Genomic DNA, 16,212 nt, shown 5'->3' on the forward strand with positions numbered 1-16,212 from the left:
TTTCATAAGTATGAATCATACTTTATTATTTTCCATGTCTACAAAAGTTCTGCAATCTGCGTGGACACTTTTGTCTTGCTGTGTGGTACTGCTGCAGGTGTTCCAGCTTCAATCAGATGTTGCAATGAAGTTAGCTGCACAGCAAGATTTTTTTCAGAAAAACATACAGCACCAATTTGAATATCAACAATTTGGAAAGCAGCCATTCAAGAACAATGCATTTGGATTACGTTTGTGTACTTGCATCGCCAAGTGCTTAGATTACTTCCAACCAAAGCCATCATCTCAGCTTTTAGACATTAGTTGATGGCATGGTACCCTGCCAATTTAACAGTCAAACCATTCCATATGTGACACACCACAAATTGTTAATGCTGTGCTTCGCATGCTATACAGCTGCTTACAGTGCGATCAATCATGTTTCTGTCTAGTTTGAGCTTTTTCAGAATCAGTGCGTAGCGAGCCTGTGTATGCATTTGGACCAGAATATGAGAGTGAAAGTGTGTGCAATGGCAACTGGTGCATGTGGAGAATACGCACTTCATGTGTTATATGTCGACTATGCGAGACAAGTGCAATCCACTGTGTGCGTGGTCTTCTCTATAACTCGAACCAATTCACTGCACTACAACATTGTCATCAACCATTTGTATCCTCATTCTCCTTGTATTTCCCTTTTCTCCCTTCTCTAGTGTGGAGCAGCACGCTAGGGTCATATTGCTGCTGGCTGAACTTTGCGTTTGGGCGTCTGCCTCTGCTGCGGGAGGTTGTGTGGGTTCGATCCCCGCTGCCGCCGGTTACCCAGCCGGTTAATTTAATTGGGTACAGGGGTCCCCCGGCCTAGCGCCCGGCTTTTCAGGGGTGCACTACCTGGGAAAGGAAAGCCTACGCCAAAATTCCCGTCATGTGGGCAACGAATGACTCCCCAGTCGAACACTTGGCCACATAATGGGCTGTTGCCGCGCAAGGCGGACTTATTGTTGTCCGATGGCGGAACGAATCACTGCCACATCGGCGCAACTATAAGAAGAGTTTTAGCTCGCCAACAAGTATCCCCCGGGCTTACATGGGATCGCCCAGGCCGAGCCCCTTCCCAAGAGCTAAGTCCCACAATTTGGCGGACACCCACGCCGGGGACCGCTCTTGTCCCAGTTTACGTCTGGTCATCGTCGAGCTGAAAACGAATCCTGCAGCTCTCCCAGCGCGCGTGGCGGACTTGTCAACTACTGCCACCGCGTTGGTCGTGTTGTGGGTCGCACCCACGTGCTCGGGCAGGCGGGATCGCAACACCCGTGGTACACTCCCATGACGTGTACCCCTGCCAGACGCCTTCGCGCCCCCGACTTCGGTAACTCTCTTCGTGCTGCGCTCCACGCGAGAGCCCGATTCTACCAAATTTTGTTAAGCGTCTTGGATTGGACGCCGGCCCCGTATTCCAAAACCTTTGGGACCTACCGCCTACGTACCGGAAGCGCGAGTGGAGGCTTCATCCTCCACCCCTCTGGTCTCACAGCGGTACTACTGACAGACTCTCAAAGGGTGCATGCACCAGTTCTGCTTTCGCTTCGCCTTCACTCTCTTAGCCTGCTGAGACGCCCGAAGGCCTCAGTGTTTCCCAGGACGGACCTGGCACGCCGGAGGTGGAGTGAAGACAGTCTCTAACAGCGCCCCCATGCCTCCTCGCGGGCTGGGTTACACGGGGTTGCCCCTACCCCTGATGACATAAGTCAGCGGGGATTCCCCCGCGGCGTCCATACATAGAGACTTAGCCGGCACAGCCCATCCCTGGACTGCACCGGCGGGGAACAGACTCTTATTTCCCGCTACGAGGAGTGGTCACCTCCGACTCCAGCGGCTTCCACCATGGATTACAGGGAGTTGGGAGCTCCCCAGCCTTATCCCTAGTCCCGTTTGTCAATAGGGTACATCATCGGTAAAGGCTGCAATCTTCAGTGGGCCCCATAGTAGCAGTTCCTAAGCCCGAGAATCTACCCCGCTTTAGCGGGGTAGACTTCCTCAGAGTGCACAAGGTTCCGAGGTTCCGAGGCTCCACCTTTCTTTTCGTTGAATTATTTTCATCGCTATCTTGCTTATTCACTGTGCTTTTGGCCTCCTTGCAAACACAAATGTGGCTATTTGCAATTCAAAGTAGGTTCTTTGATGGCTACATGGCTGCCCAGTGTCATTTGTAGAACTGAAGTCACATCTGCCACTTTTTCCTGCCAAAAAGTTGAAGGCATTTGCCAGTAAAACAAACTGCTTCTGCATAAATGGTTTACAATGTATTGCTTGCCGTGCATTTACTAAACAGCAAAGGCGTTGTTTCACCTAAATTTAGAAGCAGTGTATTTCAGTTTTGTTTAGTATAGTGTCCCAAATTGACTTAGGCTTTGCAGGATTCTGTAGTGTAGGTCTCCGGCTCATTTTTGACCAATGATTTTTTTTTAACATGCACTGACATCACACAGTAAATGGGTGCCTTACATTTTTCTCTATCAAAACATGGTCACTATGGCTGGGATCGAACTCAGGTTCCTCAAATTTAATTGCCTAAAACTGGTTGTTTCATACTATTTCCTAGACGACTTTCATCGGGGTAGCCTTGTAGTACCTAATTTACTATAGCCACAAGTCCTTGTAGTACCTAATTTACTATAAACACACTTGTGGCACATGATGATGACATTAACAAGCGTTTCTTTGAAATGTTGGATTGCTAGCTGACAGTGTGCAAACCATAAGGGAGTGATGTCAAAATACTCTGGTTCTCCCCTCTTCAAGTGTTGCTATAATTTGTGAGCTTAATCCTTTAATTTTGTAGCAATGATTCCTTCTTCAAAAAGATTGTTAGGCATAATGGTGCATGTACAAAATGTCACCTAATTCAGAAGCTTTTGAAGCGGCTGTAAGATAGTTTGGAATTCAAGTTAGCCAAGGTCACTTTGAGATGTATACAAGGAATAAACAGTTGTGAAAACCAGCACTTATTTATTTGACTCAATATTGAACTGCACCATTCTGCGTAAGCATGTTATGGGGTGCCCACAACTTCAAAAATAAACACTGTTGTTTCTTCTTGCCATGACACTTGAGCAGAATACCAATCACATACATATAGAGTTACAAAAAACAAATTACACAGCATGCTGTGCCACTGCCTCTGCTTAACAGGTGCAGTTAAGTTAGCTATTGCGCTCAACAAATGCCTATTCAACGCAGTGCTCTCAAACAAGCGAGTACTTTAAGAGGGTGGAAATTCTGGCTGGTTGGTGCATGATCTGTGGCTAAAAACAGCGCTAACACGAGACGAAGCAGACGAAACAGCATCGTGTCCCCTCTGCTTCGTCTCGTGTCAGCGCTGTTTTTAGCCACAGAAGCGTGAGTACTTGGTTATCGAGTTCACCTAATATCCCACTACTTTCAGAATCAATAGTTTGACGTCGCCAGATTATGGGCTTCAGAAAAGGGCGGTTGCCGCTATGACCAGGGCGCCGTAATCATGCGTGCGTTCACAAAACGAGAGCATGTTTTCATTTCAAGGATTATTACCGCTAATTTCAGAAAACTGGCTTCGCTGTTCCAGCATGTTGCCATATAGGGAACCTGCAATCGTCGGGCGTCGCCACTAGCGCGGCGACATATGCGCCACCAACGGAGGTGTCGTCAACCACGAAGGCGCTCCATTAGATGCCGGCGCCGCTGAAGCGCTTGTTTTCGCCGTTGTTTCCTATTGTATCTGCGTCGTTACGACCATCCTCAACGTTGCACCGCAAGTTTCATTTGCTCGGGACGTTTTATTTTTGCATTCAGCAGCAGCCGGAGAACGTAAGCTACCCGCAATGTCGCGGGTTCTCCACTGCGGATTCAAGCATGTCGACGGCCTCGAGGAGTATTTTCGGCCGTCGCTACTGCGGAAAGGACGCCGATTGCTTGAAAATAGCCATGTATTTGGAGTCCGAGAAGTGGACGGCACTGAAGTCTCGGCAAAATGCCTGTCACAACAGAGCAAGCACACATATGAAGTTGACCTCAAGGTAAGTAAACAAAACAATGCGGTTTAAGTACGCCGAGGCGCACGTGCGATCTGTCGGCTTTGCAGTTTTTACTGCCCCACTGCACTTTTACTTATTTGGCCTCACATTATGCCTGAGCGGTCTATTTTTCTTCCGATATCCCGATTTGCAGCTGACGACTGAGCCCCGAAAAATAGAAAGCGGGAAATGCACGTGTCGCTACGGAAGCCTGGGCAACTGCAAGCATTGCGCTGCAGTTGCTTTTTACCTCAATGAATTTGAGCACGCATCCTGCACGAGTGCACCACAGGCGTGGGGGAAACCAGCAGGGAAGCCGCTGCTTAATGACAAGGCCAGCATTGAGGAATTGTTTGGAGGTATGATGCACTTTGTTTTATTGCTGTTATGTAGTGCATGTGCTGCTAGTTTTCAGTACAGCACTGCTTGCATGAAACATCTGTTATGTCATCGCATGTCTCCTTGCAAACCATAGTGCTGTGGTCATATCTATTTTCCTTGCTGTCACTTTTACCTGTCACCATATTTATGTGGTTTTGTGCTCAACACATTGATTAGCTATTCCAACTGTATTGCTTAATATTCAGTGTTTTGTCATTCTTCCTCCAGACTACAACAGCACCTTTGTAGGGAACAAAAAGCCTGATGAGCTGTCCCCATTTTATGTGCTGGAATACTTTCCGGGCATTGTTTCACCATTCACTGAAACTTTGGGAGCAATGGTCAACAGTGAGACGGATTTAACCGACCCAGAGGCAGAAAGAGAAGCCAGGCGGGTTTTGCAGCTAGAAACAATTGGCCAGCTGCTTCCAGCACCTTGCAAGGCGTTGCATGTGCTGCAAATATCGGGCATCTACCCAAAACAAACAGTGAGATCAAAAGACCATATGCAGCTCCTGACGCAACAGCAGAAAGAGTTTTATGAAACAAATATTGTCTGCGAGTCTGTGCCAGACTTATGCGTGGCGACCATGGGCCAATCAAGCTGTCTGAGGTATGGAAACAACAATGACAGAGGTCATTCTTGCTTATAGTAGGTATACAGCCTTTGTTAAAGGATTTGGAAGGCTGCATCCGCAGCCTTCCAAATCTCCTGAGGGTAAGAAAATCTCTAGTTCTGACTCCTCTAATGGGCTGGAGTTCCAGGTATGCTACAGGAGCCCCACTGCACAGCTTAGAACTAAGCCCCTGAGCTCTAAACTTTTGACAAAGCAGTACATGTTTACTTCATGCTTCTGATTTTGGTTATGTGAACTCTTATTTAGGTGGCACAAAGAGAAAAAATTCAGGATAAGCAGCACAACTGGGCACACAGTACTACATACTAGACGCAGCCCTGAGGTGGTTGCCAAGGCCATCCTGGATTCAAGGCCATTTTCATCACAGGCCACTGCATATGGTACGCATAAAGTGCAAGATTTTTCTTGTGGAATACACAGCACTAAAACAGTGACAGAAGAGAATCCATGTTCTCATGTTCTCAAATGGATCTCGACTCCTTTAAATGATGTTTTGGTGCTGTATAATCCAACTGTACAATAGCAAGCTTAAGAAAACATATATTTCATTTTATTTACCCAATTACAGGACTGCGTATGGAACCCCTGGCTCGGGTGGAGTTTGAGCGCCTACTAGGTGTTGAAGTTGTGGAGGTGAGTTCGTACTTAGTAGAGTCTTCACAGTACTGTGAAATCCAGCACTTCAGAAATAAGAAAGCCTCCAAAGCAAAAAAATATCCAATGTTGCACAACCCTTTCAGCAGTGTAAACCTCAACACGACAATGTTTTGCTTTTAATAGGTTGAATAAAGCATTCCAGCTCATGCCACAGAATAGGGTTTGTGGAGCCTGGTTTTGTTACTTTTATCCGGGTATCATGCAGTAAGCTGTCGAAGGGTTAATCAAGAAACTAGCAACTTATTAGGGAAGCCAGGGACAAACTACGGTCGGTTGTAGTGTCTGATTATAAGGTGATTGTAAACAATTCTATTTCAGATGGGTCTCATCCTTCACCCAGATCAACCGTGGCTATGTGGCAGCCCTGACGGCATGTTCTGCCTGTCTGGGGAGACTTATCTCCTTGAGATCAAGTGTCCCTACAAATGCAAAAACAGTGATATGTTCACCGCCTCAGGAGAGAGCATTCTTGATTACATCCAGGGCACCGGCAGCAACCGAAGGCTGAAGATGACACACCATTATTATACCCAAGTACAGATCTTACTGTACTTGCTAAATGTAAAAAAATGTTTTTTTTTTGTTTACTCCAGCAAAGAAAACGTGATAATTGAAGTGAACAGGAATGACATTTTTCTTCAAGAATCGATACCAGCCCTTGAAGATTTTTATTTTACTTTTCTTCTGCCTGCTGCAGCAAAATAAAGCACATGTTCACTACAATTTGTATGTACACCAGAATTGAGCCCCAAACACAATGGAAAAATACATTTCCCATTTACTACTATTATTGCACGTCAGAAAATGCTAACATCCTAAAAGTACAAAGTGTGATTATGAAATTGAAAATGACATGTGAAATGAGCTAACAAATATGACCACTGCTTACCAGTTCTGCTGCTGCATGTGTGCGTAACACTGAAGCAGATGCACTAAAAACAAAAGCTCATTTGAAGTGTTTTTCCTGCATCATTTCTGAAGACCTAGAACAAAGTACTTTACAGAACAGCAAAAAAGCAACTTGTACAGCTTGGTTAGCAATGCTTTTCTTTATGTGCTAGAAGGAAAATGGCACACTTCAAAGCATTAATGCAAAACAACATTAGCATTAAAAAACAAACTTAATGGAAACAACATCATTATACAATATAAAACTGGAAAATATATCCTTTGCTTGCACACGAGACTTACTGACAGGTAAAGGCAGGTGACAATGCATTATCCACATTTGATCACTGCACTGGTAAGGTTTTCTACACAAAATTATGGCAAACAGCTCAACCCAGCCTCTAACCTTATGCACACAAAAACAGGCCATTTTTCACAGTACAGCATCACATATCCACTTCCAGTTCTGAACTAATCTTGCCTATTTAAATTTCCTGTACCTGATACAATACACTGTTAAGACAAAAGTTTCGGACCGAAACGTCATAGAAGTTCTAAGCTCCATTGAAACAGCACCCACAGTCTACAAAAACTGGCCACTGCCTTGTGTGCTGTGAGATATCCGTGCACATTAGAACCCTAATGGAATCAAAATTATAATCCAAAGCCGACCACTGCAGTGTTTCTCGTAACCCACATATAACTCTGAAACATTAAAGTGCAAATACTCTAATGCCCAGATGTATGGCCAAACAAATGACTATCCAGAATGAGTATCTATGGCAAAGCAACAGCAGAAAGATTTAATTCTTGGTAACACAGAAAAAAACTGATGAAGGGTTGGAAGCCTCAGCCCACCATCTAATATTCTGACAAAAAGGATATGTCGAAATCCCAGGCAGCCGAGCCCTTGTTGAAATACTGGCTAGTAGACGAGTCTTCTGTAACCTATGTTTGTTTCCTTTCATGCTATCAAGGGCAAAACCAGTGAAGCGGATGTTTTAAGATGACTGTGGCTGCTCTTTGCGTTTAATGATTGGAAGCTGGAGGTTAGCTAGTACACAGCAGATATGGAAAATATCAGTCATGCATGGGATGAGCTCAGTTGGTACTTTGTTGTTTAATACATTGTATATTTTAATCCTTTGAGTCATTCTTTCAACATGTATTCTCACTTGCGCAATACTGTAAGTGTCCCTAACCTCTTCTGGAGTGAACTGAGAGCCATGGAGAAATGGCGGCATAACAAGAACAACATTCTCGTTCCCTAAAAGTGTTCTAATGCCTGGGAATCCCTTATCTGCCAGAACTGTGTCCCCAGCTTGAACAAGGTCTAAACAGCCTGAATCAACAGTTACGTGTGTATCAGATAACCTACCACCATAAGCTTTTGAGCAAAAACATATCATCCCTCCTGGTGTTATGGCCACCAAAACCTTAAGTGTGTATGCCCCTTTGTAATTCGAGTATAGGACTCGTTCTTGCTGCACAGTTGGTGGCTGCTCAGTATGTACTTCTGTGCAATCAATAATCATTGTACATCCAGGATAATGAGCCTTGAAACATTCAGGCATTGTGGCCTCAATCACTTTTGAGGGAGGGCAAAAAATCCACTTCTTGGTTGCCACAGAGAGTGTCCTCAAAACGCTTTTGAAATGTCTCGACGCAGACGTTTCGCTTATAGAGAAGAGAACAGCTAGTGACGAGTAGCTGATGCCAAGTTTTAGCTTCATAAGAAACAAAACGAGCCTGTTTTGATTTGTGACATCACATTTTCGTTCTGAAGAAGGTGGCAACATGCTAAGAAGCAATGCAAAGATTATGTTGCTGACACTACAGAGATCTTGCAATGCATTCACTGAGTTTACAATGCTTTCATAGCCAGAAAAATAGCTAGTTCTATGATCAGGTCCACTGTGCTTGCTAATGGATGTTGGCTGGTGCTGTACGCTGCTGTCGCATGTCTCAAGATGTGTTACTTGAGTCGATGCACCCGCTTCATTTATGAGGCACATGAACACTGTAAACTTCTTTCTTGATAAACTTGTGTCTTCTGTTTGGGTTTCCTGTGTAAAATTGCAATAATAAAGAATAAATACATGTAAGGTAACAATGCAAAACTCATTTTCACTAGTCATAATGTACAAGAGTATCAACAATAAAGAAACATCTCGATATGAGCCTTCCAGAAAAATGCTGTCACATTTTGTGCGCAGGTGTTAGTGAAAAGCAAGGAGAAAGGAAAGAACAGTAAGAGTATAACGCTGCTAACTTGTTGCCTATGCTTCACAGGGAGACGTAGCTGAGCATGGTATAATACCAAAAGTATAAACTTAATTTTCTGATAAGGACAGAAAACTGGGTAAGTTGATGGGGAATCATACTCAAACCACGTGAAAAACAAGGAAAAAGCGAGTGAGAAGTATTAGTTTATCAGCTTAAGTATTAATTTTCTGTACAACCACAGGCATCCAACTTCAGTTCACGAAATACCTAGAAGCTCACCATGGATTTTGCTGTCGTGTGAAGCTCAGCAGCAACAGTGCACAGCAGATCCAAGTTTTCAAATGATGTCTGCTCACACAACTCATCCGGGCCAGTTGCTTGATCACCTGTGGCAAGGCTGCAGGTGCCACTGGCTGCTGCTACTTGAGCTGTGGGGTCAAAAGCTGACCCGAGGTCAGCAGATGATGTAGTGTCAACAGGTGATGCAAGGGCAGCAGAAGGGGCAGATGATGATGCACAGTGCCGCTGTTTCCACCTGCACATATAACAGAAGCACTAATGCCATTAAAATCTTACTTGTGAGTGCACGTGGCTTTTGTTTTGGTACACGTGTACATGCAGATTTCTTGGTAGAGATGAACTGCTTTAAGGTGAAGCTAAATTTAAAAAAAAAATGTAATACATCCCAGAGTCCCAGGTTTTGCAGCAAACTAGAGCATAAGTAGCACAGCAGAGACGAGCTTACCTGTTAAATCTATCCAACCGAGCAGAAGGCGAAGTGGACCGCTTTTTGTACACTGTCGGGAATATTGTGGGTACATAACCAGGGTGACTTTCAATGGTGCTTTTTTCACCGTTCACAAAGTGCTTGGAGCACACCCTTGAATCTCTATTTGGCTGCCAACTTGAGGAGTCTCCGAAACTAAAACGAGTAAAACAGTAAAGCATGAACATTAGGTTATCATCAATCTTCTGCAACAGATGCAGCCGACTCTACTAATGAAAGGGCCATGAATAAAACAGGAAAATATGCTAGGCACGTAAATTATTTACGTATTACCATAGTATTACTGATCTAACGCACTTAATACACACTATTTTCTCCCTTGCTTGAGCGCGGAAACAATTTTTAATTTCATGATTGGACAGCCGATTACACACTAATGCAACAGTTCATAATAATCCGAATGAGTGAACAGTGACAGCGCACGTGCGAGACACCTGAGAGCGCCAGACACTGGGCGTTTTTTAGCGCGTGTGAAATAATCTGACTGGTACCAACCCCGACCAAAATCGTCACTTGAGTGTCCGTAGCTGGCCTAGTCCGAGCGCTCCGTTCCGCGGCACTGCCCGCTCATCGTTGTCTTCTACGTAGCACAAATCCATGCTTTCAGTGATTCGAATGCAGTAAACATTCTCTAGTTTTTCCGCCGGCGTCAACCACCCACTGCCGCGAAAAGCACGTAATGAGACAAAATAAAGCACGATCAAAACGGGGGACGGCTTGTTCTGTATTACTTCTGGAGCACACATCCGCGAGTATTTTCGTCATCCTCAGAAAACAAATACGCGCGACAAATGACGAAGCACAGTGCGTCACGAACTCGTGACAAAGGATGCTGCCTTGTGCGAACTACCTGTACCCTGACAAACAAAACTGTTACCCGATCGAGCCAGTTGACAAATGAACCTTGTCTTTGGGTACTTTCGTAACGTGCAGCAATTATCGTTTACAAATAGGAATTCACTTACTTGACTCGTCGCGCGGCGATAATCCATTGCTTTCTTCGTGCCGTCTCCCAAGGCATCGACGGAAAGCTGTACAGCCGCACGCCCGGAGTCCCTTCGCGACTGTGGCAATCTTTCACGGAACAGTACCTGCGCCCACATTTCTTCTTCGCAACTTTGGCAGGGGAGGGATTGCACGGTTCTGAAGATGCCATCGGACCTATCTAGTAGCGTTTATCTGGCTCTCAACTGCAGAAACAGGCGCACCTCTTTCAGACAAGGCCACGGAGATAAACACGGCCTGTGCGAGCGAACGCCTTCGCGCTTCCTGTTTCGGCCGCGAGGCGGCGCGGCATGTTCTGTCAAACACAGGAACACTATGTCAAACTGCATTGCAGGGTGCCTATAGAAACATTTCCGTATTTAAATGCCGGAAACTGGAAAAAGAAAGAAAAAAAAAACAATCCTGAGTGAAAACAGCTGCTCACAAGGTAGCATAAAATGAGAGACGGCCTTTGAGATGTAATTTAGCATCGGTAGTAGTCTACATTTGCCCTTGGGTAGGCCAGTAGCTTTAGCATCCTTAGCGACGACCCCCGAGCAGCGATGCAGCATCACAGCAAATGTTGCACAAATACACCACGTAACCAAGTTTTTTTTTCTCTTTTTTCCCCCCTTTTTACCCCCCATATTCCAGCGGTGCTTATCTAAATATTGCAGTGCTACTAACCAAGGCACTTTCAACGATTAGTGACTCCAAGGCGAGCTCCAACGGCGCTGCGCAGCTTTCTTGGAATCGACACACTTGCACATCCAGCACCAGCACAGTCGGCATCCAGCATGTTTAGGCAGCAAAAGTTCAGCAGTCGTGGCTTCACAAAATCGCTTGCTGTCAGAGTCAAACACCAGACTTCGAGATGACGGCCAAGACACTTGTTTCGAACTGCAAACATCACAGTATCCAGCATCCAAATGGCACGGCTTGGGCCACTGCATTTATAAAGCCTCAAAACTGCGGCCGCAGCACCCCTTAAGCCACAGGCGCTACCACTAAGCCATGGTAGAAGGATACGCGTTTGTCTGTTAACCAACGCCCCAACGTCAGCGTCGGCGAAGCAACGGCGCGAGCGTGTGCGCCGCCATCTTCCTTTGGCATAAAAAAAATAAAAACAAGCAAAAAACAACTTAAAGGAAGTGACGTCGTGTCACGTGCTTGTGCGTCAGAGCGTCGTCTGCTCGAGTGCTCCTACGGGATATGGTTTGTCAATACGCCTCCGGGCAGTGCGCGCGTCCGCATGCGAACACATGTGAGCCTGTGTTATTACATCGAACAGGCGGGCTTGATGTCCCACTTATTTCACCTTGCCAGATAGTGTCATAGCCTCCTCTATTTTTTCTGTGCCTGCCGGATCCCGGAGCGAACAATGGGAGCGCGCCGTCGCTGCAGTTGCGCGACGCAACCACTCATCGTGATGGGGGCGCCACTCACGTACGGGTGCTAGGGTGCCTCGATGCCCGCGCCTCCGCTCAGGGTGAGGACAGCTGCGTCGTCTGCTACGGCGGCCGCCATTCTCGCGCCCGCGGCATACAGGTTTCGTTCTCGTGGGGGGAGGTCTGCTCGCTTCTGGCTTGCCGCGGGCGCTTAAAGTAAGAAAAATAAGGAATATTCTGGTGCGCTTTTGTTTTACATGAGAATATAATACTTAATTTTGTTGGAGAGCCTGCCTTGTGCTTTTAAAAACAGGACAAGCAGCCAACATCAAGGCGTCGACAGTAACAATGAAAGCGGGTATGCAAGATATGCGCCAAATATGTCAGTGAAGCTCTCCTAGAATCTATCGCTAGAGTTCAAAACCTATCTCTTATGCACTGAACCCTTTGGTGCGTGGAAACAGCAACCCGTCCCAACATAAATTTGCGTCGTCAGGTCGCTTACTCGAGTGAAGCGACCATACTCCTAGAGAAGCAGAAGGAAAAAAAATCCTGAAAACGTTTATTTACCGAGGTTTGCGATAGATTCCGATGAAAGGAACCGTTACTAAGCAGAGGATCATGAAATAAAAAGTTTTGAGTCGCTTTTCAGTTAAATCTCGATGACGGTTATGACAAGGCGTATTCTGCATACCACCACGGGCATTGGCAGCCCTGTTGGTGTTATCATTCCTGCGCATGTTTAATGTCGAGAACAAAACGCTTGAAAAATGCCACAATCCACTGCGTGGAGGAGGGGGGGGGTTGAACATTTATTTTAGATCACATCTCCCTCAATTGAAAGCATTTAATTCTGTTCACTTGTTTTGTAGTTAATTTCAAACTACTAAGTTTATTAGAACTGCTGGAACACATCGGGTGATTTCTGCCCAAGCTTCTTTGGCGTTCTTTATTAAATTTGTAGCTATGAATGTCCCAATACAGGTGACTGCAATGGATGGGTAAGAAAACTGAGCAGACGCGGTCAATGACACAGCGTCTTGGTTTCGCACGTTCTGAAAAAAAAAAAACGATTATCAGCAACGGTAATAAAATATAAGCACTCGCCTGTTCGTCTTGGTATACCTGGATGAAAACAAAAACTGTTACCCAAGCAAACATGAAATCGTTTATTCAGTGGTTATGAAAACACACAATAAAGTTACCAATATTTCTGCTTATGGGAACGCGACCATTATTGCACTTTTTCAAAGTAGACATCTATGTTAAATAGATGACTGTAATTGACGAAACAGTTGTGATTGCATATATACAGAGATGCAGAATTCAGGTTTCGAAGCAAAACTTTCGCGGAACTTCATATTCCGGTTTGGTTACGCAAGGCTGACTCCAGCACAAGTTTTGCTTCCGTGGCCACTAGAATGAGGGCTCGGAATTTGGCGAAGATGAATTCGGAGCCTCACTCTGGCATACGCAGCAGTCAACATTTTTCTTATTCGCTCTTTGTGAGCCATGCAAGTCTTCACAAGGGGCTTGTCTATCTGTTCAAGATATGCGATCAAAGAACGAAGTGGCGACTTCATGGTGAAAAATGTGCCGGTACACCATGAATTGACGGCGGTAAAATGCTCTTCATAGTTTTTCAATGTTTTCATTACATCCCTGCTAGGATATACGAGGTTTTGTCCATCCCTGACGTACTCCTTGAGTGCAGTGAGGGAAGCATACTCATCGTCAGGGTTGCCAAGGAGAGCAGCCTTGCACTGCGCACAAGTTATGCATTTTAGAATTCCTTTCAAAATAAAACCGCCAAGGTAAAACAAGATACGGCACTCGGTTGACGTGAGCTCTTCAATGAACAGGATTTCCGAATCATTGATTTCATCGATTTCGTTTTCTGTACCTTCCTTCTTGGCGTGTGCGAGCAGATCGACAAGGTATTCCCGGTCGTCAAGCTCGTAACTTGTCGACCTAGGAGTGTGAAGAAAGTGGCTGACTCTGATGAGTCGAAGTGCGCACTTCAAGTCGTACGCAGTGGGCACTGGCTTCATGAGCCGCACCACAGAAAAAAGGTTTTCTAGGCAGTCTTGCAACAGCCTGCTCGTGAGAAGGAATTCATACCCTTCACTGCCAAGAAGCACATCTTGAAGGCGAAGGACAGCCGTTGTTGCAATTAGGACCCCTGCTTGCGATGGCTTCCACTGAGATCCAGTGCCCATTTTGAGTTCTCTGATCGTGTCTATTGCCATACGCAGTGTGTCTAAGGCGGCATAATATTTAGTCATGTTTCTGCGGCTTAGCGCCATGGTGGGATGACGCGCTGACATAAGGGCGTACCACCTAGAAACGAGGTCCATAAACCACGCTGTTGTTTCGGCCTCTGGCTCAATCACTCCTTCTTTTATTAGGAACCGAATAGCTGGCGGGGCTTCGCGGAAGAGCTGGACAGCGACTCCAACTTTCATCTTGGTGAAGTGTTCACCACTAATGTGGTTTTCTGATAAATTTGGTGCTACCTTAAGTTCATTGGCAGCATCATAATCCAAGACGGCCTGTACATGCTCTAGTTTCACCTTCGAGGAAGGCAATCCGTTCTCGCTTACTGTATCATCACTCAGTGTGAAAACTTTAGAGCTTAGAAGCTGTCCTTTCAGGTTCTTAAGGACATGTGCTGGGTCAGAGATGAAAAAAAGTTCCTTCCCATCTAGGGTTGGGTGGGGTATGAGCACGAAGTTGTTGAATGGCGGTGACTCGAAAAGCCAAATTCTCTCCACATAGCGCGGTTTGCTGCACCCATGTCACAGGTGACTACCCGTACTCTTAGAGAAATCTGGCTGCATATCTGAACTATTTCCAGGACATATGTCTTGAGTACAGAGCCGTCCACGTGCCTACCAGTAAATTCATAGGCTATCACTTGCTTCCATCTTTGGTTTACCCCACCTAGCATAAAGACCAAAGCATGGTTGGCTGCCTCTTCAGGCTTCGAGGGCAAGGTCGTTCCTCCCAAAAGCATGTCTTCTCCACGGTCGAGTTCAAATCCGGGTGCTATCTCCATTTCATCTAGAAAGAGAACGCAGTCTTTTTCCACATCCTCCATTCCCTCTGCTTTGGACCTCATTACGTCGATCACTTCATGCAGGATACCTGGCAGAAACTTCAGGATCTCAATTCTTCTTGCTAACGTTCTGCTTGATGGGAGAGGGTAGCCAATCTTTCTGAGCGTTTCATACCCAGTGGTTCCACACGCAAATTTAATTTTTAGGCCTTGCTTTATTGTTTGCGCTGACCATGAATTGCCACGATTGTTGTTCCGAGAAAGGGCACGAATTTGGTCTTCATTTAAAAACTTCGTATTTCGTGAGAAATTAGCTGCCTCTTTCTGCAGCTTACGATTCTGCTTCTGTAGTTTTTTTACAGTGTTCTTAGATTCTCTGTGGTGTCGTTTCAGCTTATTATTGGCTGCTGTGAGATCTGCTATCTTCTTCCAAAGCTCTGCTGCCCCAGAATCAAAGGGTTGGGTCGCACGAGCCACTGCAGTTTCTTGAGGCCGTACATCCGTGGTGGTCGAGGTAAATTGCTCACTAGCATTGCTTTTTTCTGTAGCCACCAATGTCCCATTTATCACTCCGTCTGACGATGAATCTGCTGGAGGATCTTCTTGCGTATTTAAGGGAAGGACGTTTGTCACTTCTGGTGAAGAACCTTGTGCGGCAGCGTCATCACTAAATAATGCAGGCATGTGCACACTTCGGTCCCTCGGTGGTCTTCGCTCTTTAGGAAGTTCTGGAAGCATATAAATAAGGAAAAATAGCACATTACATATTTAAAATAGTGGTCCTTTTGCAAAACTCCGAAGTAAGCTTTTCTGCATTGCAAAGGACTCTTCACCATGGCGGCCCATCCTAAACGTCAGGTGCAGCTGTTTTTCACCCTCCTTCAAAAAAAGGAGTGGCTAGGCAAAACTGGTTCTAATCCCTTTATCCCGACAGCGTATCGTGTGAAGGAAAGGAACGCCGCATTGTTCAGACTATATATGTTTGCAGCATTCTACATTTTTCTGACTCCAAAGCTGGTTTGGCGGCCAAGGTGAAGGAATTTTGCTGTGCCAAGAAGCTGACATCCAAAGTTTTGGAAAGGGTCCATAGAAGACGCGGCAGAAAATTTAACACGTATGCAAATCAACCACTTCATCACGTAAAATTTTCAAATGTAGACGACGAGGCGATAAG

At 45.5% G+C, this 16,212-nt stretch overlaps 1 protein-coding gene, 1 long non-coding RNA gene and 1 pseudogene across 2 annotated transcripts; 1 reads left to right on the forward strand and 2 right to left on the reverse strand.

Moving 5' to 3' along the window:
* On the reverse strand, nt 1-11,586 carry LOC146174793 (uncharacterized). Its single transcript, XR_014702386.1, has 2 exons — nt 11,280-11,586; nt 1-134 (listed from the first exon to the last, which is right to left on the reverse strand). It is a non-coding gene; the product is annotated as an uncharacterized LOC146174793 (long non-coding RNA).
* Nucleotides 3,630-6,241, forward strand: LOC146174794 (uncharacterized; annotated as a pseudogene).
* On the reverse strand, nt 7,540-10,888 carry LOC146174795 (uncharacterized). Its single transcript, XM_084584279.1, has 4 exons — nt 10,574-10,888; nt 9,567-9,743; nt 9,101-9,356; nt 7,540-8,661 (listed from the first exon to the last, which is right to left on the reverse strand). Exons 1-4 carry the CDS (start codon nt 10,762-10,764, stop codon nt 7,597-7,599), a joined length of 1,689 nt encoding a protein of 562 aa, XP_084440405.1. The 5' UTR covers nt 10,765-10,888; the 3' UTR covers nt 7,540-7,596.
* Nucleotides 11,587-16,212: the final 4,626 nt, after the last annotated feature.

The sequence above is a fragment of the Amblyomma maculatum genome, chromosome 11 (genome assembly GCF_055883805.1).
Source record: "Amblyomma maculatum isolate TAMU_Amacu chromosome 11, ASM5588380v1, whole genome shotgun sequence".
In the NCBI taxonomy this organism is placed as follows: domain Eukaryota; kingdom Metazoa; phylum Arthropoda; class Arachnida; order Ixodida; family Ixodidae; genus Amblyomma; species Amblyomma maculatum.